The following is a 27,881-nucleotide window of genomic DNA, read 5'->3' on the forward strand; positions in this document are numbered from 1 at the left end:
TAATAATAAAGTTGATTTATTACCATTTTATTTTTCAATAACCCACGTCCCGAGCCAATCGTCAGGCCGGGGCGGGTCCGCTGCTGAGTAGCGGAAGCAGGGAAGAGTGGTGGTCAGGCTGGGTCAGTTAAAAATGCGCATGTTGGTTACTTTCCCGGATGGGGACTGTATTCTGGGTGAGAGAACTAGTGGACAATACTCTTATATAGAATAGTCCTTAAGAAGTCGTAGGGTGAGACGCCCAATACCACAAAGCATGTGTTGGCTAAGAATAATAAAGATGCAATACTTACCAAGAAATGAAATGCAACAACTGAAGATTAATTGCAAAATTGTGCATTTCATCTTGCCTGTGCATGAGGCTATGTGAATGATCTCTTAAAGATGTCTTAGTTGCAGTGTGACGGTTACATTCGCCCAGCCATCCTCACAAGAGCGAAGTTGAATGAGTGTCTGGAAGCGTAAGAGCGAGCGAGATGGTTCGACAGGTATTTCAGTTAGTATGGCAAAGATGATCAAGTCCATGGTAAGGCAGGATAAGACATGACAGCAAATAATTTTTCAGTGCAAATTCCATAATCCAGTTTGAAATATTATTGTGGAACGTTTGTCGTTTAGAAGATAACTGTCCTCATATAGGAGTAATATTAAATATGTTTAGTCATGAAGTATTTTTATGCATTGGTAGTTTATAAAATTAAATAATAAATGTAATTAAAAAAGCTTGCCCTTTTTCTTTTGATAGGCGGGCGATGGCTGTGACCTTTTCCACCAGAGCATCCATAAAAGAGAGAGAGTTTCTGTTTGAGGACAGAGAGCCAACAAAAACCGGGTTTTCCCCCAGAGCTCTCCACCGTCTGGCTGTGCTGAAAGCACCATGCACCAGGGCCAAAATTGAGGTTCATCAGAGAGTGCGGGGCACCCCAATCAGTACCAACTGTCAACCTCCCTGGGGGTACCAAGCCTGGCTAGAAGTGAGCAGGCTGCCTCCGCTGTTTCCGGTACAGCCTGATAAACCCTATGACAGTGATCTATGGCGGAAGGTGGCATCAGACAAAATGTCAGACAAGCATCTCCCTAAGGCCAGAAGGAAGTCCATAGCAGGCTCCCCCGCCACTCCTATCCCACCACCCTCACGAATGACAGAGAACACCTTCCTGAAGTTCCTCGCCTCTAGGGTCCTGTTTGTGGATGAAAAGCGTAAAGAGCAAGTGATATCAAGGACAAGCAAGGATCTAAGGGAGTCGGAGAGGCTGAAACTAAGAAGCCAATGCCGGGATCCCCCGCGAGACAGCAGGGGCAATATCTTGCCTCCAAAAGACTTTAAAAGGTAAGACAGTAGACGTTCAATGCTGCAATTCTTCCCTGATCAGTAACTGTTTTGGTTTGTCACACTTCTAACAGTCTGGAATCTGGTTCATATCACTTACTCTTTGCATTGCCAAATTTGTACTTCTCCAACTGGATTTAAGATCTTTTAATCTTGTGCTGTAGATAGGAAATGTTTAAAGTACTGGAGCTTCCCGGGTAGATTGTATGCTTGTCAGATATAACTTCCAAAACGTACATGTTTGAAATAAACATTTAAACCTAGATTTAATGACGCCAATTTATTAATTATATGTTCATTTGCATTCAGCTAGGTTCATTAAAGTGTAAAAAAGCTTAGAGCTACCATAAAATGCCTTTCTCCTTTATAGAATAAACATGGGTGCATGCATCCACAACAATTTCCAGAGTGAGAGTCTGCATTGTTTAGAATGTGCTTTTTGTAAAAGTTTGCAAAAAATGCAACTTTACCTTTCCACCCTAAGGGCCCGATGTAGGTGGCCAATACCGGTCGGAAACGGCTGAATTCGGCCGTTTCCGACCGGTATTTGGCCTTTTGAGATGTAGGGGACCTTTTTTTCTCCGATTCGGTATTTTACTGATTCGGTAAAATTACCGAATCGGAACAATACCGAATCGGTAAGTTTACCGATTTTAAAAAATCGGGATGTAGGTGGGATTACTTTCAGTCCTACAGGCCCTTCGGATTCGGTATTTTAACACCCAATCCAATTGGGTGTTAAAATACCGAATCCAGGTGTGCATGCACATGTGTGCATGCACACCTATGCCATGTGACAGACAGACATGCCCTTAGGGCATGTCTGTGTGCCACATGGCACACAAGCCAGTATTGGGGGTGCTAGAGGGTGTCAAAGTGACACCCCCTGCACCCTTGCAGAAATCGGTAATTACCGAATCGGTAACTACCGATTCGGTAATGCACATTGATTCCTATGGGCTTCAAAGCCCATAGGAATCAATGGGGGATACCGATTCGGTATTTACAGAATCGGTAAATACCGAATCTTACAGATTCGGTATTTACCGATTCTGAAATACCCTCATCTCCCCCCCTCCAATTTACCACTTCTTAAATACCGAATCGGTATGATTCGGTATTTAAGAAGTGGTAAATTGGAGTTTACCTACATCGGGCCCCATATGATTAAGTTCTTCATTAGAATAATCTCATGTCACCCGGAACTTGGGGGCGTGGCTTGGACGCCGATTGGGATGGCGGCGTGAGCTTGCAGCTCCGCGCAAGGTCCCGCTATTTCTCCTGAAAACTACACCCTGGGGGATCCCTGATCGGCGAAATCTTTCTGTGAAGTATTGGGGAACCATCGGAGAGCAGCTGAGAGCTCTCGGGAGACCGAATATACCGCCGAGACCCAAAAGAAGAAGTCGGAGGTGCTGTGCGAAGCGGGAGGAAAATGGCGGCGTAAAGGGACGGTGGTCTCTGCGCAAGGGTCGAGGTGGACTAGACTCGGACTGCGGTGTGAACCGCCTCCAGCGTGACTGGTGTAGCTGGGGCGCACCTGAACGGGCCTGAGAGGTGGATCTGGGGGTGCGGAGGCCAGTGTTGGACTGGTGCACAGCTTGTACGCACTCGCTTATACCTCCCCCCTCCCCCCCCATCCCGGCCCTGGCGACTGTGAAGCGGGCGGCCCCGGTATTCCTGGTTATTGGAGTTGCCAGTAAGGCAGGGGTGACTGCCCTATGATAGCTGTTGGTGCACACAACTCCCGGGCAGAGGACAACGGGATCTGGAGGAAGATCAGGGGCGGCCGTATGACGACCCCCCAAGCACCTAAAATGGCGGCTGCAGGCGGGGCGGCCATTGCGGAGCAGGGCCGGGAGGACTCAACTGCGCTGTCCCGTGAAGGTGAGGCCCGAGCTTCCCCGTTGATGATGGAGCAGGAGCAGCGGCTGAATCAGCGACTGGATAATATTCTAGAGGCAATAACTTCGACTAAGGAGGCTTTGCAACAGGACATTGCGCAGGTCGCCACAGGGCTGGGTCTCCTGAGGGCGGATCATGCTAAGCTGTCGGACAAAGTAAAGGACCATGAGCAACTGCTTCAAGACCTGAAACCGGCGGTGGTGACCGCAGAACATAAAATAACGGACATCCTCAGCCGCCTGGACACGTTAGAGAGACGAGCGGAGGATGCCGAAAGCCGTAATCGATGGAACAACGTACGGGTTGTAGGCCTGCCGGAGAAAATCGAAGGGGATGACGCAGTGGCCTATATGGAGAACTGGTTTCGGACGGTGGTGGCGCCGGAGGGCCTCTCATCCTTCTTCTCGCTGGAACGGGCACATAGGGTGCCGGCTCGCCCACCGGCGCTCGGCCGCCCTCCTAGACCGATGGTGGTGAAGCTCCTACACTATAAGGATCGGGACCTGTTAATCCAGAGGGCTCGAACATTGGGCCCATTTGAGGTGGAAAATAGCCGAGTCACGATATTCCCGGACTATACGCAAGAAGTTCAAAAGAGCAGGGCATCCTTCCTGGCGGTGAAAAAGGAGCTGAGGGAGGAGGGCATTCAGTACTCATTGCTCTTCCCGGCTAAGCTGCGAGTAATCCTGGATGGGAACACTCAATTTTTCCAGACTCCTGATGAAGCGTGGTCGTGGCTAGAGTTGTATCGCGCCGGCACAGACCGAACTGGTAAAAGTCAGCGGGAGAGGCCTAAACCGCTCCAGATCCGGAAATCTCAACGAATCCGCTCGCGTAACAAGCTTAAGAGAGCGGAACGGGAAGGTCAAATGGCTGCGGACAAGAGAGGGGCGCTGGCTGCGACGGCGAGCATCACGAGGTCGCAACAGGAGAGGGGACTGGTTGAATCGGACTCTGGTGAGGACGGAGGCAGGACCGGAGAAGAACTATCGGAGGCGGAGAGCTCGCAGGGCCCTGCGGTCACCCCACAGACATCCGATGGGATCTTTAATGAATAACTCATGTTTGGGACTTATGATACTGTGCTTCCTACGGAGAAATACTCAGTTAGTACTGGAAGGGCTGGCAGGTAGGGTGTTGCATAAGCAGTGTGGGATGGAAGACGCGGAGCGCGGGCTCCGCCTGCCCTGGGTCGGCGATAACTCACCCCCTTGGGGCCCTTAAGGCCTTCTGTGGTGGCGACCACAGATTAGACTGATGTGTGTTGAGTTCAAGGTTTGGAACAGGGCTGAAACTGGGTTATTAGGCTCTTTCCTGGGGAGTGGGGTTTGGGGAGTTTTTTCTATAATTATTTTGGGGGGGGAGCAACTGCAGCGATGTGGGCAATGACTGGATGTACCTGAATTGGATCAGTGAGGATTATCATGGGGACGTTACCTAATTTGAAATGCCTAACATGGAATGTCCGAGGACTGCGAACAATGATCAAACGCCACAAAGTGCATGCTTATCTGGTGAGGCGGGGTGTCCAGATTGCAATGTTACAGGAAACTCACTTAACTAAACAAGAATGCACTGCGCTACAGAAGAGGTGGCGAGGTCAGGTTTTTGGTACCACTTATTCAGCATTCGCTAGAGGGGTGCTGATATGGGTTCGAGCGGGCGTACCGTTCCAGATGGTGAACCAGCTGGTGGATCCTGAGGGTAGATATGTGGCGGTGGAGGGGATGTTATATGGCCGGGATGTGGTTTTGTGCTGTGTATGTGCCCCAAATGTTGACCAGGCTCACTTCTTTGATGGCCTGTCGCGCTCACTGGCCTCCTTCTTGGCAGGCCCTATGATTCTAGGAGGGGACTTTAATTCAATCACTAATGTGGCACTGGATAGGTCGCACCCACCACTGGCTGATTCCCCGGTACGTAGACTAGCTGCACATAGGAAGGATTGGCAAGAGAGGTGGGGACTGCTGGATGTTTGGCGGGAGCAACACCAGGATAGTAGGGATTATTCCTTTTTCTCGGCCCTCCATGCTTTACACGTTAGGATCGATTCGGTCCTGTGCAGTGGTTCCCTGGCTGCAATGGTCACCCATACAGAATACCTGACCAGGACCATCTCGGATCACAATCCCTTGTTGGTATTCATACAATGGCAACGTGCGAGATCCGCAGTCCCAACATGGCGGCTTCGGCCCGACACCTTGGAAGATTCGGTGTTTAGTGACGCGGTCCAACGAGGCATAGACCAATACTTTGAGGAAAACGAGGGTACGGCTCAAACTAGGTCAACTGAATGGGACGCGATTAAAGTGGTGGTGAGAGGAGTGTGTATGGGTAGGTTCTCGAATGCCCGAACGTCGGTTTTGAATGCGCTTGCAAAAGCGGAAAAGGAGTTGAGGGGTCTAGAACAGCGTAGACCGGACCGACCGGACTTACAAGCCCGGTTATTAGAAGCCAAAGAGGTAGTGGCGACTGAAACGGAACGGCTGAGAAGCTATGATTATAGGCAATATGCCATTAAAGCTCATGCTGAGAGGGATAAAGTAGGCACGCTCCTTGCCAGGATCGCTAATCCTGAACTCAGAGGCTGCCCAATCTTGAGCATAAAAACTGAATCAGGGGAGATGGTTTATTCGCAGACAGCGGTGATGGAGTGTTTTCGGACATATTATGCAAAGTTATATGAATGCCAACTGGGGGTGGAGGCCTCGGAGATCAGTGATTACTTGGTATCGATGCAGCTTCCGGTGCTGGATGACGACGATGCGAAGGAATTAGGAGGGCCTATCACGCTCACCGAGATCAGGGCGGCCATTAAACACATGGCGAGGAACAAAACGCCTGGGGTGGATGGCCTGCCGATTGAATTTTACCAGAAGTACGTGGATAGTTTGGCACCCAGATTACTGGTGGTGTACGAGGAGGCTAGAAGACTTGGGTACCTGCCCAGATCGATGAGGGAGGCGCTGGTAGTACCATTGCTGAAACCCGGTAGAGAGGCATCAGATGTAAAGTCATATAGGCCTTTGTCCATGTTGACGGTAGACTACAAGATATTGAGCCATATACTAGCCACCAGGTTGGCTCCACATATGACTAGGTTGGTGCACAGGGACCAAGCAGGGTTCATCCCTACAAGGAACACGACGCTAAATATTCGTCGCCTAATTGGGATATTGGATGGCACTGCGGACGCAGACGGTGATCCGGCAGTGTTGTCTGTGGATATTGAGAAAGCCTTTGATAGCCTGGAATGGGTCTACTTGGAAGAAGTCCTGGCGAAGTTTGGTATTGGCGAGGGGTTTAGTAGATGGACGAAAGTGTTATATTCATCGGCTACAGCGAGGGTGCGCCTGGGCACTCTTGTATCCTCGGATTATCCGGTTTGTAGAGGGACGAGACAGGGGTGCTCGCTATCCCCGTTGCTGTTTGCACTAGCAATGGAACCATTAGCAGCACGAGCCAGGTCATGAGTCATGTACCGGGGGATTGAACAAGGTGAGCAATCGCATTATATATCTCTATATGCGGAAGACTTGTTGCTGTACCTGGCGGATGCAGAGCAGGCTCTGGAGGGAGCGATGGATATGTTATCCAAGTTTGGTCAGTTGTCGGGACTTATGGTGAATTGGACGAAAATTTGTATCTTTCCGCTTAGGGCGGACACACAATGCCCCCCTCGTGATTTGGGTGTGATCTGAGAGCCATCTTGTTTCACTTATTTAAGAGTCCGCATCTACCATGAGGTCGCGAATCTGTTGGAGGGTAATATTGGGCGTTGTGTAAGAGCACTGAGAGGCTGTATATCCTTTTGGGCCTCCCTCCCTTTGTCAGTACTGGGTAGAGTAGCTCTATTGAAGATGGTGGCGCTCCCAAGGTTACTTTATTATTTCCGCACGCTGCCCATTTGGATTCCTCAGAGGATCTTTAAGGACCTGCGGACGATGATAATCGACTTCCACTGGGGGCACGGACGACGTAGAGTAGCTTTGAACACCTTGCTTAGACCCAAGCTTGAAGGGGGGATGGCAGTCCCCGATTTTGAATTGTACTATTTGGCTGCGCAGCTTCAGGTTCTTACGCAGCACGTGGCTAGGGTGTTTAGAGGGCCGGAACACGAGCGAGGGAATGGTATACAACGTCACGTCCTGGCTTACATAATTATGCAGCAGAAACTAGAGTTGAGAGGCCTCACCATAGAGGAAAAGACGCTCAGGTTGTGTTGGCATAGGAGTTTGAAGAGAGCAAAGACGTCCCGACCTTATGCACCGGAGATACCATTGGGAATGCTGACCGCGCTGCCGCATGGTGGCGATTGGTCTCCGCTGCTGGAATGGGAAGAGCTGGGATTGCAGATGGTGGGTGATCTGTATGTAGATGGAACGTTGGTCCCCTTCCAGACGCTGCAGGAACAGTTTGGGCTGCCGGAAGGGAGCTTCCTCTTGCATGCGGCTGTGGTGGCAGCAGTGCAGAAACACTGGAAAGGAGGGCTCCTTGAGCCGGAAACGACCATGGCCTGCCAGTATGTCGTGATGGCCGCAGGTACATTTAAAGCGGTGACCTGCCTCCATAATAGGATGTTGCACGAGGGGTTGGATCCGCTCCTAGGCCTGAAATCGAAATGGGAGGTTATTATAGGTAGGCCCATCCCAGACACGGTGTGGGGACATATCCTGAAGCGAACATGGAAGGGGACAAGGAATGCACGCTTTCAACAGGTACACTTTTACGTCCTGCATAGGGCCTACCTGAACCAGGAGAAGATTAAACGGTATTTCCGGGTGCAGGAGGCGCGATGCCCGAGGTGCCTGGCATTGGAGGTTGACATAGATCACTTGTTGTGGGGCTGTCCAAAGCTGGAGATATATTGGTTGGAAGTTGGGGAACTCCTGAATGCGGTGACTGATCGGGAGGTGGATTTTGACATGGCGGCGTGTCTGTTGCTCTGGTTCCCACACACGAAGAATACCAAGGTGACGAGTAAATTCATTGATCTGGGGCTCATACTGGCGCAGAGAGAAATCACTTGGCACTGGAAGTCCAAGGAGGGACCGTCAGTGAGGAGATGGGTGAATGAACTGCTGAGATGGTCTGAATGTGAGAGTGTGCTCCGAATGAGACAGGCGGTCAAGATTGATAATGAAAAGAGCTTAGAAATGGCAAGGTCGTGGGAGATGATAGTCCAGGCGTTGCGTGATTCTATGGTGGAGGACGAAGAATAAGCTATTTGTGTATACGGGCTCCATGAGGCTTGAGAGTATAACGGCATCAATCGATCTGTAGCGAGCCCCATTGCAGTGATAGGAATAAGGCCCATATCGTCAGCGGTTGCAGGGGGGGGGGGAGGAGAGGGGGTTGTTTGGGGGTTGTTTGGGGGTAGTATTAGGCACCGAGGCCCAGGTCAAGAGGCACAGCAGTTAATCCCGGGGTTGGACGTGTCCCTAGCGTGACAGGAGGGCCCAGACAGGCAGCGAGGGTGGGATAGGGACACATTAGACCAACACGATAGGGGTCCACCATTAGATGGGCTGGGGTCCTGGATTACGAGTATCGCTCGCCTAACTGGAATGCTAGTGAATGCTGGCTGGTGTGGGGGGAGGGTTAGGAGTTTAGGGGGGTAAAACGCAGATACGTAAAGATGTTATTGACCAATCATCCCTACGGGATGCTCACTGTGATGTTCTTGCTGGAAGTATGGATTAATACGCCGCCCGGCCTCCGGGATACGGGCTAAATGGCTGTGTACGATTTACTGTTTATTTTATCCATGCGTGGGGACACCATGAGTGTGCTGGTTGATCTATTATATGCAATGGTTTCTAATTCTGCAATAAAAAAAATTAAAAAAAAAAAAAAATGTCACCCGGAACTTGACTCATGGCTCAGCCCCTCCTTTACTTAAAACATCTATGTGGAAGTTTGAGGGTGTCAGATATGATCAAGCACTCTTACCTGAGCTGAACACCAACCTTACCTGTAAGGTGCTTGATCGGTTTTGCAGAGACGCTATGGACCAATCCCCCAAAACCCTACCTTTTCAGCCAGTGATTCTTATTAACACACTAGGATGATGGGTAGCAGTCAGGGAGAGAGGCCGGATCTGACGCTACTTGTTGTCTAGTAGTCGACCTGAAAATATATACAAGAACATATATTTTAGCAAGAATCCTAAGCACTTTAATCTCCTATTCTACTCCTCTAACTCTTCCTTGACTTTTGAGGAAGCAGTCTCCTACCTGCGAACTACTCGATAAGTCTTCGCGTCCAGGATGTCGTCGTCGTGGTGTGCGCAAGGGTTGAGGTTTTCAGTAGAAGGTGGTTGACTTGTCCGCCCCCAGATTAGGTTTTGAAAATGCTATGGAGAGAAACAACACTTATTTGCACTTTCCTTAAACCTTTTCTTTTATCTGTAAAATGCCTTAGAATAAATTCTACTCACTTCCTTTCCCTGCTTGGTAGGTTTAAACACGACTTTTTCCGTAAAGATTAATAGTTTAGTTCACTATTAAAACCATTGAGATTCCGGCTGAAACTTCAGAAAATTCTGTGAGGATAAATATTATCTATACATTTGTTTTAACATGTACCACCTAGGTTTTCAAACATTATAAACATTAATGTTCGAGTTAGTCTTTGACTTGCTTCACAAAAGAATACCTTGAAAATAACCATATACATTCAAGTTCTAATTAGTCTTTGACTTGTGGTTCACAAAAGAATATGCTGGAAAACACCATTAAATATTATTTGCCAATGTCCAAAACAAAGTCTCTTGAATCCTAAAACAAAGTCTCTTGAATCCTAGCGTTGGGCGCCTTGACGAGAAAAATGTACTTAGCTTTTTATTCTGAGGTATCCGATAATTCCTGGAGGTTGGCTGACTCTGACTCGGGCCTTCGACGATGTACGCGAGCTCTCGAACGCAGGTGTTGCTTCCACGATGCTCCGAAGACCAAGCGTCTTCTGGAACCCTGGGTGTGGCTTTTATAGTCTAGCCACACCCTGGGACGTCGGGGAATGGCAGCGTGCCACGCCCAAACCTGCCGAGCACTCCGAGAACGGAGCACCGAATCATTTTGCATCGCGCACCAAAAAGATGCGTGTCATTTTTAAAGCGCGTCTTTTTTTCCTTTTCTTTGCTGCAATACAAGCGCGTCTTTTTCCCTGGGATTTGACAACATGGAATACCACATGAAAAACGTATAAGAGCTTGAAACATGCATAAAAACGTGAACAGTGAACCTTTACCAATGACATATTGATAACCATAATGACATAGTTCACAGTAACCGGTTTTCCTTACATACTAACCCCCTTTCTTCCTTTTAGGTACAGGAGTGCAGGTTGCGCGGGATAGGGGTGGGTTTTCTCGAAGGGTGTTCTAGGCTCGTCATGGGCTTGGAAAGACAGTGTCATGACAGTACCCTCCCCGTAGAATCCCCCCTAATACCATTGGGATTGGCTTTGGTTTGTCTGGGAAACGATTATGGAAAGTCTTTAAGACTTTGGGAGAGTTTTTTAAGTTTTCTAGGGGCTCCCAAGAGCGATCCTCTGGACCATAGCCCTTCCAGTCCACCAAGTAAAACAATTTACCTTTCCTTCTCTTGGAATCTAAGACTGCCTTTACCTCATATTCTAAATCACCCTCTACATCGATTGCAGGTGGCTGAATAAGCTTCCGAGTGTCAGGATCATAAGGTTTCAGTAGTGAGACGTGAAACACTGGGTGGATACGATAAGAATCAGGTAGTTTCAATTTCATGCTGACAGGATTAACAATCTTTTCTATTGGAAAAGGTCCTATGAATCGAGGACGAAATGTTTTATGATTTTTTAATCTTAGATTTTTTGTGGCCAGCCACACTTCGTCACCCACTGAATATTCAGGCTGTTTTGACCGATGTTTATCAGCAAATTTCTTTTGTACTTCTTTTGCATGCACTAGCTGCTGCTGAGCTTCTTGTTGAATCGAGACCAGATTATTTACAAAATCAGTGACTGCTGGCATATCATCAGAAACCTTTTTATCTATACCTAGCATATCCTTAGGATGAAAACCATGGACACAGAAAAAGGGTGACATACCAGTTGAAGAATTGTTTGAATTATTATAAGCGAATTCAGCGGCCCAAATAATATCTGACCATTCCTGATCATGGGTGGTTAGTAAACAGCGTAGAAACTGTTCCACTGTCTGATTTGTGCGTTCAGTTAGTCCATCAGTTTGCGGATGATAACTGGATGACATGCGCATTTCCATCTTTAGTGATTTCCCTAGACCTTGCCAAAAATGTGACACAAACTGTGAACCCCTATCTGATAATACCACAGATGGGATTCCGTGTAACCTAACAATCTGTGTGACAAAAATGTGTGCTAACTCCAAGGCAGATGGAAGCTTTTTTAAAGGGATGAAATGAGCATATCTAGAAAAGTGGTCCACTATTGTAAGAATGGTGGTAAACCCTGAAGTGGTGCGAGGCAATTCTACAATGAAATCTAAAGATACCGTATGCCAAGGCTGAGGAGGAACTGGCAAAGGCATAAGAAGACCAGATGGAGATTTATGAACCGCCTTATTCCTGCTACAGACAGTGCATGTTTGTACATATTTCTGAATGTCCTTTAACATGCTCTGCCACCAAAAGTGTCTTTTTATGAGTTGATACATCTTGGTAACCCCTGGATGAATTGACAGCATAGAATCATGGTAATTTTGCATTACTTTTTCTTGTAAATTTGCATTGGGAACAAAAACTTGGTCATTCATAAACAACAAATTATCTTTCCATTGCAACAAAGGAAAACGCTTATTCCATTCAGCAGTTGTATGATCTTGTAAGGCTTTCTCAATATCAGGTAAAACGTCTGAGTTAACAAGACCAATCTGAAACCTATCCTCTGAAATTATAGGGTGTAACTTTTCCTTTTGTAGATTCAGGTCATCACTTAAACCGATTCTAGATAAAGCATCAGCTTTGTTGTTTTCTTTTCCTGGTCGATAGGTTATGATGAAATCATAATCATTAAAAAACAAAGTCCAACGCAGTTGGCGAGGAGTCAAAGCTTTAGCGGATCTGAGGGTTTGTAGATTCCTGTGATCTGTATATATGGTTATTGGATGTCGAGCCCCTAGCAAGTAGTGTCGCCATTCTTTGAACACAGCTTTTATAGCCAATAACTCTCGATCTGCAATTGCGTAATTCTGTTCAGGAGGGGTTAACTTTCTAGAATAGTATGCAATGGGGTGTAGTTGTCCAGTTTTAATACTTCTCTGAGATAAAATCCCTCCTATGGCAAATTGTGAAGCATCAGCTTCTACTATGAACGGCTGGGAGGGGTCAGGGTGCTTTAACACTGGGGCTGTCACAAATAGATCTTTAAGATCTTGAAAAGCCTGTTCACTTTCTGAAGTCCAATCAAATTTTGTGTTCTTGCGTAACAATTTTGTGATAGGCGTAACTTTTTGAGAAAAATCCTTAATAAATCGCCTATAGAAATTCGCAAAACCCAGAAAACTCTGTATCTGCTTTACTGAAGAGGGACTGGGCCATTCAACTATTGCCTTGACTTTCTTTGGGTCCATTTCAATTCCAGCTGGACTAAGGATATACCCCAGGAAGTCCACTGTGGTCACGTGGAACAAACTTTTTTCAAGTTTGACAAACAAAGAATTTTGTAAAAGCTGTTGAAGAATGGCTCGTACTTGCTTTACATGCTCAGTTTTGTTTTTTGAATAAATTAGGATATCATCAATGTAGACAATACAGCAAATATCCAAAAAATCTCTCAGCACCTCATTTATAAAAAACTGGAACGCCGCTGGTGCATTGCAAAGTCCGAAGGGCATCACCTGGTATTCATATAAACCAAATTTAGTTCTGAAGGCTGTTTTCCATTCATCGCCCTCTCGAACTCGCACCAAATGATATGCGCCTCGCAGATCCAGTTTCGTATAAATGGTGGCATCTTTGATCTGATCAAGTAAGGTCGGAATCAAAGGTAAGGGATATCGATTCTTTACCGTCACATTGTTGATGGCTCGATAGTCGATGCAGGTGCGCAATTCTCCTCCCTTTTTTGGGATAAAGAAGAGAGGAGAAGAGACCGGAGACTTAGAATGTCGGATGAACCCATTGGCCAAGTACTCATCCAAATAATTACGTAGATGTTCATTTTCTTTCTCTGTTAAAGCGTAAATACGACTACAGGGCAAGGATGCCCCTGGGACCAGATCTATTTGACAGTCAAAGTCTCTATGAGGAGGCAATGTCTCTGCCTTTTTCTTGTCAAATACATCCAACAAGTCTTGATATTCTTCAGGTACCCCAGCAACCACTAGAACACTCTTGGATCTTTTTGGAAAGTCATATCCTTGGATTAACAATTCCGAACCTGGGAATTGTTTGAAACACTTAGCATGACAGTAATCGGACTTGAATAAAATACTCCTGTTAGTCCAATCTATATAAGGATTATGTAAAACTAGCCATGGAATCCCCAGAATCAAACCGAATTGAGGTGCATCAATTATGTCAAAAGTTATTTCCTCTGTGTGTTTTTCTGCACAAGTCATGTTTAAAATTTCAGTATGGTATTGTATGAGTCCTGACGTGAGTTCCTTTCCGTCCACAGCCCTAACTACTTCTGGTGAATCCTTAACTATTTGTTCTAGACCTAACTTCTGAAATAATTTAGTGTCAATGAAATTTCCAGTTGCTCCGGAATCAATTAAGGCATCTATGGACCAGGACCGTTCCTTATTCAGTTGAGACTGAAGAAGAATACGCATACTCAGGTGACAATGAGAGGCAGTTGGAGTTAAGGAGGCCAAAGTGATAGACGGACTCGGTAGATTGACCTCTGTATCTACCGAGAGAGCTAGTTTTCCGACTGTTGTATTGTTGCAACTTCAGGCATTTTGGTCTTAGGCCTTACAGGACGTGTGGGACAATCTTTTATAAAATGCCCGGTTTTCCCACAGTACATACATTGGTTCAGTTTTCGGCGCTTCTCTCTCTCATCCTTAGTGAGGGGTCCTCTAACTGTGCCTATTTGCATTGGCTCAACTGGATCAAGTTTAGAAGGGGAAGACTCTGCTCTTACATTCCCTTTTTCTTTAAAGATCATCATTCTAAAGTCTGTTTTCCCCCTCTCGCCTTTCCTTTCAGAAATTCTGTGATTTAATTTAACAACCAGATCTATGAATTCCTCGCAATCTGTAGGTGGATCTAAAATTTGTGTTATCATATCCTTTAAATCATCACGTAACCCACGATAAAACAATGAAACTCTTTTCTCCTCAGGCCACTCTGCTTCAATAACCAGCCTGTTAAAGATTGAAATATAATGTAGAAGATCTGAAGACCCCTGCTTTAAATTCAGCAGTTCATGATCTGCAGATTGCACAAATACATGTTTTGCAAACAATTTCTTCATTGCTCTTTTAAATCTTCTAAAATCAGTTAACATGGGATCATTCCTTTCTACATAAGGTACGGACCATAATGCAGCATCTCCGCCCAAATAGGACAAGATGAATGCCACCTTAGAAGAGTCATCGGGAAATGCTGTAGGTTTCGCCACAAAATGTAACTGACACTGATTTAAGAAAATGGTGAACTTGTTACAATCCCCATAGAACCTCTCAGGTGGTGCTAATGGTATAGAAACTGGAGTAACCACCTGAATTTGAGGATTACCTGACGTATTAGAATTAGCTTCCCCACTATACAGAGTATGCATGGTTGGCTGAAAGATTGGTGGTTTCATATAAGATTTTTTATCTGAAGTAAAGGTCCAGGTCTGAGGACTTGGTGTAATTTTATTCTGAATAGCCGTTAAATCCTTCCTTAATTCTACATTTTCTGCCCTGATTTCTAATAGTACTGTAGCTAAATCCTGCAACGTGATTTGAGGAGATTCATCCATAGCGTCTGGGCAAAACTTTGCCGTGGGCTTGGTCTTCTGTCAGATATGATCAAGCACTCTTACCTGAGCTGAACACCAACCTTACCTGTAAGGTGCTTGATCGGTTTTGCAGAGACGCTATGGACCAATCCCCCAAAACCCTACCTTTTCAGCCAGTGATTCTTATTAACACACTAGGATGATGGGTAGCAGTCAGGGAGAGAGGCCGGATCTGACGCTACTTGTTGTCTAGTAGTCGACCTGAAAATATATACAAGAACATATATTTTAGCAAGAATCCTAAGCACTTTAATCTCCTATTCTACTCCTCTAACTCTTCCTTGACTTTTGAGGAAGCAGTCTCCTACCTGCGAACTACTCGATAAGTCTTCGCGTCCAGGATGTCGTCGTCGTGGTGTGCGCAAGGGTTGAGGTTTTCAGTAGAAGGTGGTTGACTTGTCCGCCCCCAGATTAGGTTTTGAAAATGCTATGGAGAGAAACAACACTTATTTGCACTTTCCTTAAACCTTTTCTTTTATCTGTAAAATGCCTTAGAATAAATTCTACTCACTTCCTTTCCCTGCTTGGTAGGTTTAAACACGACTTTTTCCGTAAAGATTAATAGTTTAGTTCACTATTAAAACCATTGAGATTCCGGCTGAAACTTCAGAAAATTCTGTGAGGATAAATATTATCTATACATTTGTTTTAACATGTACCACCTAGGTTTTCAAACATTATAAACATTAATGTTCGAGTTAGTCTTTGACTTGCTTCACAAAAGAATACCTTGAAAATAACCATATACATTCAAGTTCTAATTAGTCTTTGACTTGTGGTTCACAAAAGAATATGCTGGAAAACACCATTAAATATTATTTGCCAATGTCCAAAACAAAGTCTCTTGAATCCTAAAACAAAGTCTCTTGAATCCTAGCGTTGGGCGCCTTGACGAGAAAAATGTACTTAGCTTTTTATTCTGAGGTATCCGATAATTCCTGGAGGTTGGCTGACTCTGACTCGGGCCTTCGACGATGTACGCGAGCTCTCGAACGCAGGTGTTGCTTCCACGATGCTCCGAAGACCAAGCGTCTTCTGGAACCCTGGGTGTGGCTTTTATAGTCTAGCCACACCCTGGGACGTCGGGGAATGGCAGCGTGCCACGCCCAAACCTGCCGAGCACTCCGAGAACGGAGCACCGAATCATTTTGCATCGCGCACCAAAAAGATGCGTGTCATTTTTAAAGCGCGTCTTTTTTTCCTTTTCTTTGCTGCAATACAAGCGCGTCTTTTTCCCTGGGATTTGACAACATGGAATACCACATGAAAAACGTATAAGAGCTTGAAACATGCATAAAAACGTGAACAGTGAACCTTTACCAATGACATATTGATAACCATAATGACATAGTTCACAGTAACCGGTTTTCCTTACATACTAACCCCCTTTCTTCCTTTTAGGTACAGGAGTGCAGGTTGCGCGGGATAGGGGTGGGTTTTCTCGAAGGGTGTTCTAGGCTCGTCATGGGCTTGGAAAGACAGTGTCATGACAGAGGGTACATTTAGAATACAAACATATAAACACAACTCAAGAACTTTGCACTTACCTGAGCATCTTGTTTCAATTTCACAGAATTTCATACTGAGAAGACTTAGGTATTTATGACATTCATGTCCAACTTGGGCTATAAAGGAATCAGTCTTGTTTTTACTAGACTTCTATCACTTAGATCTGATCTCATGAATCTTAGTCATTCCACTCATGGATGGCTATGCACATTTTATGAGGCATCTGGACTCACTCGTTTGTTGCTTATAAGATTATTCACCTGTACAAATTCACGTATATTCACCGACTCACTCAGGGCCGGTCCTAGAACTTCTGGGGCCCCGGGCAAAAGGGAAGATGTAAACCCCTCTAATTTGAATGTAACATCCAGTTGTAGCCGGCATGACTCGCGAGTGGGGGGGTCTCGCGGGATTCTTGCTGGAGAGTACGCGGGGGTGGGTTATTATAAAACTAAACTTCCCTTCCCGGGTCTGGTGTCGTCTCTGCGCCTGACCTGTTGTCCTGCAGCCTCCCTCCCCTTCCTTAAGTCAATCACAAAGCTGAAATGACAGCGTTGTGATTAATCGGGACGGTGACTAGCCAGATGAGAAAGGCCAGAGTGCGCATGACTGGTTTCGTCGGCCCCAGAGGGCCGACCAAACAGTCAGAGCCCTTAGCAGTGTGCAAGCCACTCCTCCCTTGCCCTAGAGCAGAACCCCCCAAAACAAATACTTCTGCTTTCTCGCAGTGCGATAAGCAGAAACATACAATTTTAGTTTTAGCATTTTATGTTTCTGATTCTCGCTCTGCGAGAAAGCAGTGGTGCGACGCTCCTCCGCCCTAGTGGAGGAGCCATCCTTGGTAACATCACAAGAAGTGACATCACAGAAAGTGACATTGAAGGACTATTGATCTTATTTGGTATCACTGAAGAGATCTAATGTGGATATCAGTAACATGGACAAAAAGATAAATATACAAATTAAATAAGTCCATATATTTTAAAACTGTATTAAATGGATTACATTTGTCGCATTGGATGGAAAAGCTATGTGCAGGTATCACAAAGGTGGATATTTTTTATTCATGTTAACTGATTGTTTCCAGATTAATGCATGATAAACATTCCAGTTCTGTCTCATAAAGGGGGGAGATCCTGTTGAGGAATTGAGGGGCGGGATCATTCAAAATATAAAATTACACAAGAGAAAACGCCTCACTTCATGGATATAATCGCAAATTTCAAAAGGCTCCCTTGTCTTTCTGTGCCATTATTGTACTACCTTAGGATGACATTAATACTTAGTAATTTGTTTTAACGTAAATCCTCTCACCAGTATCCCAGAGTCATAGGACAATCTTTTTTGTGTGTGGGCTCTTTACTCGGCAGAATTATGTTAAGTGCAAAAACACAACACATATAATATAAAATTACAAGACACCATTGCAAACAAATAAAGATGGTCAATCAATAAAAAAAGACTTAAAACAGCCGAGACCACTGCTAAATCATACATTGACTTAAAGGTATGCTTCAGATTGAAGGGGTTTTCAAATCAGCCTTTTTGATTTGGTGTTAGAACTGTAGGCAGTAAAAGCGGTTGGCTTTAGCGCTGGTGGAGCCCTGTGCGACAATGTTTGTTGGCCTCCCCCAATGACTCACTCTGCCACGGATTTCCTCACTACCACCCTTTAACAGTGTCCCTCAAGTCTCCATAGACACATTCTTGCTCAGATGCATCCAATTTGATTTACAGCGCCACTGACATCAGTGTAGGGTGTCAGAGAACTTTATATCACCCACATTACACAGAGACAATCAATCATAGGTGTGTAAATCACAAAAGGTAATGTTACATAAAACAAAGGACTACAAGGTGTAAGAGTCACATGACAATCCTACTAGTAGGCAGTATAGTTTAATAGCGATTTATGTGGAGAAACACAAACTCTGAATTTAAAACGTAATACCATGGTTGGGGATTCTCTTTAATAACCAGAATTGATTTCTGTCCAAATGAAACCTTTTTGCATCATTAGGATATTCAAAGACTGTGGAAAAAACATAACACTCTAATTTATACCTTGTGTGTTTGCATGCAGCTCTTAGATGAAGGTTAATTGCTCATTGTTCTGTGTTAGGATTTTGAATTATAAACTGCAAGTAACAAAAGGATCTCTGACAAAAGCAGTAACCCACTGGCCTATTTACATCATGTGGACTTAGTGATCTGCACAGTACATGTTCTTTGCAGCAGGCACATTAACCCTCTGCTCTACCGTTTCACAAGTCAAAACTTCCACCTGACGAAACTCTATCTCTCTCTAGGAAGAAACATTAATCACCGTAGATATCATGACATTTTTATTGTTGTTGAAAATTGCTGGAGGCCAGGAAGGAGGCAGCAAGTGCTTTAAAAAACAAAATATACTCAAAAACATGACCCCCCCATCCCCACCCGCAGTCAGCTCTGAGTGCGATCTCACCGGTTGCACCGCCCTAGAGCCTCCCAGCTCAAGGGTTCTGTGACCTCAGTGACAGAGTCACTGTTACTTTAGTGTGTGCTGCTTCCTAGGCCTGCCCGCAAGACTGGAGGTGAGCTTCAATAAGGGTTGTAGTGGACAGGCCTTCAAGGTTAACCCACACTTGCCAGCGCCATGGTCCACCTGCTGGTGCTGAGACACCATTCTTCTGAGGTCATTCAGGGCCATCTAAGGTCTAGCATGGAAATGTGCTCTCTCAGGAGAGCTGGTCATGAAGGCTGAACCTGGTTCCAAAGTTACAAATTTGGCAGTTCTGACCATAGTGCCACATCCTCTCCCCCACTGACTACCATACTGCCCCACTGAGAGAAACTCGCACCGCCTTCACCTACAACCCAATTGTCCTCCGCTATAAACACCTCGATGCGACACAATTCAAATTACGCACTAGATAAGAGCAATATGCTGCCTAAAAAAAAGTAACATACTGAAAAAAGTAAACACACATAGGGAATGCAAGATTAAGTAAAACATGTGAAATGTAAGCATGAACAACATGCTAACCTCAACGCTTTTACACTCACTGTTCAGAATCAGTGAGTGCTTTTGAAATGAAAAGGTAAGGACATGACTACAGGACCAGAAGGGACCCTTTTTAATGTCCATTGCTTAGATCCTTACAAAATGTAAGCAGTATGACTTAAAAAGATCACAAACGTGAATACAGAGCAGTGGTTTGCATTTTGTTTTCCTATCCGCCCATCAAGCGGGTATTGCAATCCCCACTCGGAAAAAAAATGCTGTTCAGAGAAATACAAGAAAACAAAAGTAGTGCTTCACTGGCAAACACTATAATATGGCACTAACGTGTTTTGGATGTGAATAAAAATCAACCTGGCCCCTTTTCCACACACTTAATCTTTTATTTCTCTCCGTCCCGAGGTTGTACTTTGGAAGTGAAACATTTTAGAAAGAGACTACCTTTCCAGCAAGTGTTTCTTTTTTTGGATACATTTCACAGTGGTACAAATAATGGAAAGAGGGCGTAATGGCTACAAAGCCCAGGGAAGGGGGACCCCTACATCTGGACCTTGCAGCTTGCTCTAGCTGTCGAGTGCTTAGAGGCCCAGGAAAAGGGGCCCCCTCCCCTGCCCCTTCGAAGCAGTAACAAGGCATTTCACAAAACACTGCTCTACCACAGCAGCCGTACATGCATTTTAAATGCATATTCTCATTAAAAAAATGGGTGATGCACAACTTTAAAAAATCCAGTGATTTTGTTGCTCCCTCCTCCCCTCACCCACCTCTCCTTACCTATGTCCGGCTGTTCCTGGACACAAAGGGGCCTTCTGTCACCTAGGAACAAAATGCAGAAAGGGAATGGCCGGTACTTAACAGAGGTGCTGCCTCGCCCCTGACACTGTGAGCCAACATAATTGCAGTCCCCACTCTGTTTGTCCTTCCCACCACCCCTGCACCCCCAGGAATCTCACAACGCCCGGACCAGCAAGGTGGAGACATATCTGATGTGTATTGGGATTGTGCGTGGAGGGGGCCCCGGAGGAGCAGGTGGACTAACTGTGAAAGCGTGGCCTTTCACAGTGAAGCGGGGCCCCCTGTTTATAAGCTGAGCGCGAGGTCCTGGGCAGCTGCACACACTGCCCATGCCTAGCGCCGGCCCTGCACTCACTTGCTTCTCCGTCCTCCATCTTCCTTTGGTAGTACATTTTGCTCTGTTATGTTCTTTAGAATTTCCTTTTATTGTGTGAACCCACCCCATCTTCTGCATGACATTTGGTTATATCTTTGAGGTGAATCTGAATTCTTTTGTATAAATTGTGCTTATTTTATGCACTGTTAATCGTTCTCACAAATCTTTGAGGTGTGCTGTGGAGTGTTAGTGCATAGTTCTCCTCACCTTGCAGCACCGCCACCCAAATAGGTAACTTCAGGATAATTGCTGTGTGGATTTCTCCTGAGTGGAGTGAGTAAACCTAGAAAACATACCACTTTTCGGACTCTCTTACATTTAGAATACATTCAGATTTAATTAGATCCGAATTAGGGTTGAATCTTGCATCAGCAATGTAGATTATTTTCAAATGTTTTATATATGCAATTTGAGGTATATATATCTGTTTCTTTGAATAACAAAATAATTTCTGAACTAAAGAAACGAGTTTCCCCATGTTAAGCATCGAACTGTGGGATAAACATAATATTGAAAGTAAAAAGCTCACATCTAAAAATGTGTTTCCACAGGTAAGATTTCAAACAAATACCAGAGTGTAGCTTTATGGTTTATCTGCTTTAGAATTGAGAACTTTCTGTTCCTACCCAGTTACTCACTATTCACCCTAGCAACATGGCTGTGAAAAATGGAGAAGATCAAGTAAGGGTTGATGGCAAACCTGTGTAATGTGGAATGGGGTGGGTGCAAAAAAGAAAGCAATAATAATGCAATAAGATGAAAGACTTGAGGATCAGGGAATAAGAAGAAACACACTGCACACTACCCTGACCACGGGAAGAGGACATAAGGGGCAAAATCATTAAGAAACAAAACTGCAAAAGTGATTGTGTGCTCAAAATAAATGATCTAATCAAAATTAAGCTGAAAGGGCTCCTGAGCTCCTTCTGGAAAGTTGCTATCATCACCCTCGTGGTGCAAGCCACCCTCTTTGTCCTACACCATTTGTACCTCTAGTCTTTCGTAGCTGGCAGGGTGGCACAAGTGTGTGTCTATGACACCTGCACTCAGAGGGGAACAGTAAGAGGAGGGCAGATCGGGCAGGGCAGGGCTCTTTATGTCTAGAGAGCGGGAGGAACGTGAGGATGAAAGCGGGCCATTTTTACATACCAAGAGGGAAGCAGCAAGCTGTGACCACGTCTGAAAACTAGACTGTGCCATGGTGTCACATACCTCAGCTCTAAGATCAGCAGTGACAGCAATCACATCTTGCTGGACAGCACATATTGCATTTGACGTCTGCCAGCCATTTGGGATGCAACAAGGGAGCTATTGTCAGGTTGAGGACCCTCGCTCTTCCTCCCCCAACGAGTATCTGGTGCTGTGTTGATAACCATATTGCCCCCTTAGTCGTCGGTGTCAGTCACCATCTCGCGTGCAGAGATTGAGGGCCTCGGCCTCCTGGCTAGCACAGATAGCTGTTCTTCCTCGTCCTCGTTGTATACTTCCTACATGTGGCTGGTCATGGGACTGATTCACAGATGCCTCTGGTACCTGCTGAAGGGACAGGAAAGTGACATTTCATATCAACAGCTACTCCTAACACACAAGCTCATGCAGCTCCTGGTGTGGTGCATCGGCCAGGGCAGCTGACTTCGGAGCACAGGGTGAAGAGCCGGGATTTAAACCCAGCGGCGCCAGGGGCACGCCCAAGTCTTCGGATTCTCCTGTCTTGGCAAACAGAGACACGGGATACTTCTTGGTGGCGTCAAAGATCAAATTTATTGGCTGCAGCCAGTAACAGAGGTCCTAAAAGTACAACATGGTGTATGTTCTCAGGAGAGTGCTCAACTTTACAAAGCAGGTCGTCCCTTTTTATGCCAAAAATTGTGCTTCAGGCAAACATTCCTTATTTTCAGTTGACCACTCACATGTTTCCACGACAAAAGCATTTGCATGATGACAAACCCATTTTTCAGTTTGTCCAGCCCATAAATAATCATCAAACAAACCCAAGATAAACATTCTTCTTTAGACAAGCTGGACAAAACCCATAATAAAAAAGGCCTGCAGCCCACATCATAAATAGACCATAAAGAAGGAACAGAAACAGATGAGAAGCAAGATAAAGGGGGTGTGTGCGTGTACAATAAACTCAACAATATCCTGCTCTTTGATCCTAATCTTGATCAGCTAAAGGGCAAGAACTGGTTTGGCAAGGTTGGCTTCAGGCAACAGGGTCAGTTCGCTCAGGTCAAACAGGAGTCAGCACAAACTCAAGCTAAGGTGTATGTGTCCTAAAGACTTGTTTGGCCACAGTTATCTGCCTATGTGAGGGCAATCACAAAATGGCTGCTATGCACAAAATGGAACCCAAGGGTTTCAGAACGAAGTCTTCAAATACACAGTGAATCCATCGGTGTAACATGATGAAAACACTCATGCATACTGCACTCGTCATTTGCGGTTCGCTGATACCAAAATCGTCACGATACGACGACCTTTATGAAACGGGTTCAGAATCACGGAACCTCAGACCCTCCTTTTGCCCTTACATAGGCAATAACCTAAACTCACGTCAATCTGAATCCAGGTCTATATTCATCAGATCATCAAGATGTTGCTGTAGCATCATCCTAGTACTTAGTAACTCTCTCTGGACAGGTCTCCTCGAACACGAAGTAGCACAAAGACCACATATAGCAGGAGCACACTGTACGCAAAGACAGAACAGGAAAAGGATAGCTAATACCATCCCAATGATCATCAGAATCTTCCATCCCCAAGTGGATAACAATTCCCAAAACCATCCCATCAACGACCAATCTCCTTCGTCCACATGCACAGACTCGGAGATCTTATGTAGCTTGGAAATGGCTTGGTACACTGTCGGAGCGTTGTCTGGAATGAAAACGCAGCAGCTCGATTGAATCAATTTATATACCCCTCCTCTATCTGCAAGTATGACATCTAACGCAACTCTGTTCTGAAGAGTCATAAGGCGATCCGACTGGAGCTCATCAGTCAAGTTACTAAGGGCACCCGCAGTTTCAACTATGGTGGACTCAACCACTCTCGTCAACTGTCGAATGTTCCTGCTGTAAACCATAGGTCCCCAAAACGGCAGAAAACCCTTCAGAAAATCTCCCAATTCTTGTCTTGCAGTATCTTCCTTACTGAAGACACCTCTAAAAACTCTCATCTTGTGATAATCTGCTGCAGCTGTATATGTAGGAGGCAACAGGAATTTGACAAAACATGTGCCCGAGAAATCAGGGGGCAACCATGTATACGCTCTATCGTAACAGACAAAATAGGTACCCTTAGCTGCTAGAAACGATGGGGAAGTCTGGGACGCAAAAAACATACACTCTTCCCTAACTGAGCTCTCGGATTCTTGCCATTACCTTGCAGACAGTAATGACCCTGATGGGGTACAATCCAAATAGTAGAGGATCTTTTCGCTCGCTGGTTCTCACTCAGACTAACTCCATATCCAGTAAAGTTCCATCCAATATATGCTAGCGTCTCATCTCTTGGTATAGTATCATAGGAATCTATTCCTCTAATCATGTCTACTATACCCTTGACTAGAGCACTATTCTTTGGGTTTTCTTTCACAGAACGTAGGGGGTAGACTTCACGAGCATAGATGAACATCGTTCTGTATGCCCATACGGAACCATTGTAGCTGAATGGTAGGACCAGGTAAGGAATACCTTTATCAGTAGTATGGGGCATAAGGCCACACACCCAACAATTAGTCGTGTTCACTACTAGCTGGTGTTGGTGCAGAAGCTGAACAAAGGAATTATTAGCGAATTCCATTCTCCTAATAGATTTATGTTCGGGCAGAGGGTGAAAAGAATGCGAAGAAACAGTAGGAGGAGGCATAGGTTGCGTAGTGGGTGTAAATGTCACTTTGAAAAGAGAATGGCACATATCCTATTAGAAACATCATTAAGCTAAGCAACATAAACAGACATAATATTAAAAAATGCTTTCTACTCATTACTGTACATATTTTGCTCTTCAAGCTCATTCTTTCAACAGGTCTCTCCATCTCGAAAAACTCCATCCTCTAATCGTGCTGTTCACGGCGGTAGGGTGTTCCGCGCTAAGCAATGCGTCTGTCAGTCCAGGGAACGCCCAAAGACCAACCAGAACAGTCGACCTAATGTCTTCGGCTTGCACTCCAAAGACTTGGCACCGCGACCCTACAGCTGAACCCGGATGGCGGTTCGAAAAACAAAAATCGGTCAAAACAGTTTCTCGGAGGAGAGAATTCAGTTTCAAAAATAGCAAAGGAAGAATCTTATTTTATTTGTCCAACGACTCTCGGTCGTAAATTATAGTGGCCTTTATCAGGCAATGTCTTTTCATGAAACAAGAGTTCAGGTTCAGAAGTGTCCAAACGAACTGACGGAGGCACAGCTCCTTGCAGAAGATCGTCGCTTTCACGCTCAGAATTTGTCCCAATTAAACGTGCATCGCTAAAAGGCAGAAAACGAGGCACGGTTTCAGTTTCAGAATCTGGAATACCTTCCTGGACCCACGGGTTGTACGGCAGAGGCAAAGGGGCCCTCTTACAATGTACGCCGTGGATCCAGTTCTTTTTACCGCACAATCGCACTGCTGCCGGTGTAGATAAAAGCACTGAGTAGGGGCCAATCCAGCGGGGTTGCTCGTTCTTGGTCCGCTGGAAATTCTTTATCAGGACCCAGGATTCAGGTTCGATAGCATGTCCTGGATCTTCAGATGCTTGTGGCAAGGTATCATGAACCTGTTGATGCAAAACACGCAATTTAGCCGTCAATTCATAAAGGTAATCAAGCAACACAGAGTGCTCTATCTCACTGAATTTTGTCGGCCGCGGGACTCCCCAAATATTTGCCGGGTGACCAAACACCACTTCATACGGACTAAGTCCCATTCGCGAATGCACAGTCATTCTTGTGGACAGAAGCGCTAACGGCAAGGCATCAGGCCATTGAAGACCAGAGCTCACTTGAATTTTGGCCAATTTAAGCTTAAGGGTGCCGTTATAGCATTCTACCAGACCAGCTGATTGGGGATTATTTGCAGCGTGGAATTTCTGCCTTATTCCTAAACCATCACACACTCTCTTCATCACTTGACCCACAAATTCACTCCCATTGTCACTCCAGACCATTCTCGGCAATCCAAACCTAGGGAAAAATTCCTTAATAAGGGCTTTAGCTGTAGATAAGGCAGTGTTATCTTTCAAAGGGTATGCTTCCACCCATCTCGAGAAAGCACAAACAACAACGAGCACATACTTTAAGTTGATGCACCTCTCTATGTGGATGAAATCTAGCTGCAAAACCTCGAACGGATACGTTGGAGGAGCAAACATGACCACCTGGAGTTGGAGTTCCCTTACCAGGATTGTACATCAAACAAACCATACAATTCTTAACCAAATTCTCTGCACACTTAGGAATTCCAGCATTTTGCCATACTGGAGCCAACAACTAACAAATCCCTTTCACACTGATATGAGCCATTCCATGCGCCATCGTAACCACTGGAAGCACATACGCATCGGGTAACAACCATCGTTGATGCTCTGACAACTCAACCCAACAACCATTCAAATCCAATTTACCCTTACTTTCTCTCCATTCACTCAACTCTTTCTCTGTAGCTTCAGCTTGAATTGACTTCACACTCTCTATCGTATCTTCACACATACTTCTATCCGGAACCCATCTCGCCGGACCCGCAACATACATTCGACTCATCACATCTCTCGCAGTTTCTTTCGCGACTTCATCTGCAAACGCATTACCACGACCAACATCATCAGTAACTTTCTTATGCGTACTGCATTTCACAATCGCAACTTGCAACAGCAAAGTAAGTGACTCAAGGAGCTCATTCACCAACTGACCATGCTGAATCTTAGTCCCATGCGAAGTCAGGAACCCACGCTCTTTCCACAATCATCTAAAACTATGAGCCACACCAAACGCATACTAGCTATCGGTATACACAGTCACTCGTTTCCCTTTTGACAACACACACGCTCTTGTCAATGCAAACAACTCTGCTGCTTGCACTGAATTATGTGGGATACGTGCAGCTTCAACAATCGTATGCAAAGTCGTAACAGCATATGCCGCAGTCATATCACTATTCGGAAGCTTGAAGTACGAACCATCAACCCATAAAGTACCATCGCATTCTGCAAGAGGAGTGTCCCTAAGGTCTATCCTCCCTTTCGTTTCTTCCTCTGTCCTAAGGAAGCAATCATGCTGTTCAGAGACATCTGTCTCAACTGAAATCGGCAACAACGTAGCTGGATTCAACGTGTTGCATCTCTTTATATGCACATGACTCGCTAAAAGTGTCAATTCGTAACCTGACAACCGAGCACTAGTTAAGTGCTGTGTCTTTGTTCGATTCAATAAGGTATCCACTGCATGTGGACCATTACAATCAACGTATTGTCCATTACCAAACCAGCAGACTGTCGAATAGAGACAGCCGCTGCCGCTGTAGCTCTCAAAGAACTCGGCAACGCTCTAGGTACCGGATCCAAAGTCGACGAGAAATACACACATGGACGTTGCTTATCGCCAAACTGTTGAGTCAAAACTGACAATGCACATCCCTCTCTCTCGTGGACATAGAGTGTAAAAGGCTTACTGTAGTCGGGAGTACCCAACACAGGAGCCGAACACAACGCATCACGTAATTCTGAAAAACTCTTCTGACATTCGTCAGTCCAAACAATAGGATTCGGAGTATCCTTAACAGTAAGAGCTATCAAAGGTTTCGCCAGAAGTGAAAAATTCGGAATCCACTGTCTACAATACGACGTAATACCCAGGAAAGCACGTAATTCTCTTTGTGTCGTAGGCACACTCATTTTCGCAATAGCTTGAATTCTTTCTGGGGTCAATCTTCTTCCCTCCTTCGATAAGAGGTGACCTAAGTAGGTTACTTCTTGTCGACAATATTGCAACTTCGAAAGAGTCACCTTATGA

At 45.3% G+C, this 27,881-nt stretch overlaps 1 protein-coding gene across 1 annotated transcript in view; it reads left to right on the forward strand.

Annotated features, from left to right (window-relative positions):
- The first annotated feature begins 752 nt into the window (after positions 1-752).
- Positions 753-27,881, forward strand: part of TEX52 (testis expressed 52) — a 67,786-nt gene continuing 40,657 nt past the window's right edge. Inside the window, exon 1 of the mRNA XM_086953600.1 lies at positions 753-1,330. Coding sequence (XP_086809726.1) covers positions 753-1,330 — 578 coding nt within the window. The remainder of the gene's footprint in view (positions 1,331-27,881) is intronic.

Source organism: Lissotriton vulgaris, chromosome 1_2 (assembly GCF_964263255.1).
Source record: "Lissotriton vulgaris chromosome 1_2, aLisVul1.2, whole genome shotgun sequence".
In the NCBI taxonomy this organism is placed as follows: domain Eukaryota; kingdom Metazoa; phylum Chordata; class Amphibia; order Caudata; family Salamandridae; genus Lissotriton; species Lissotriton vulgaris.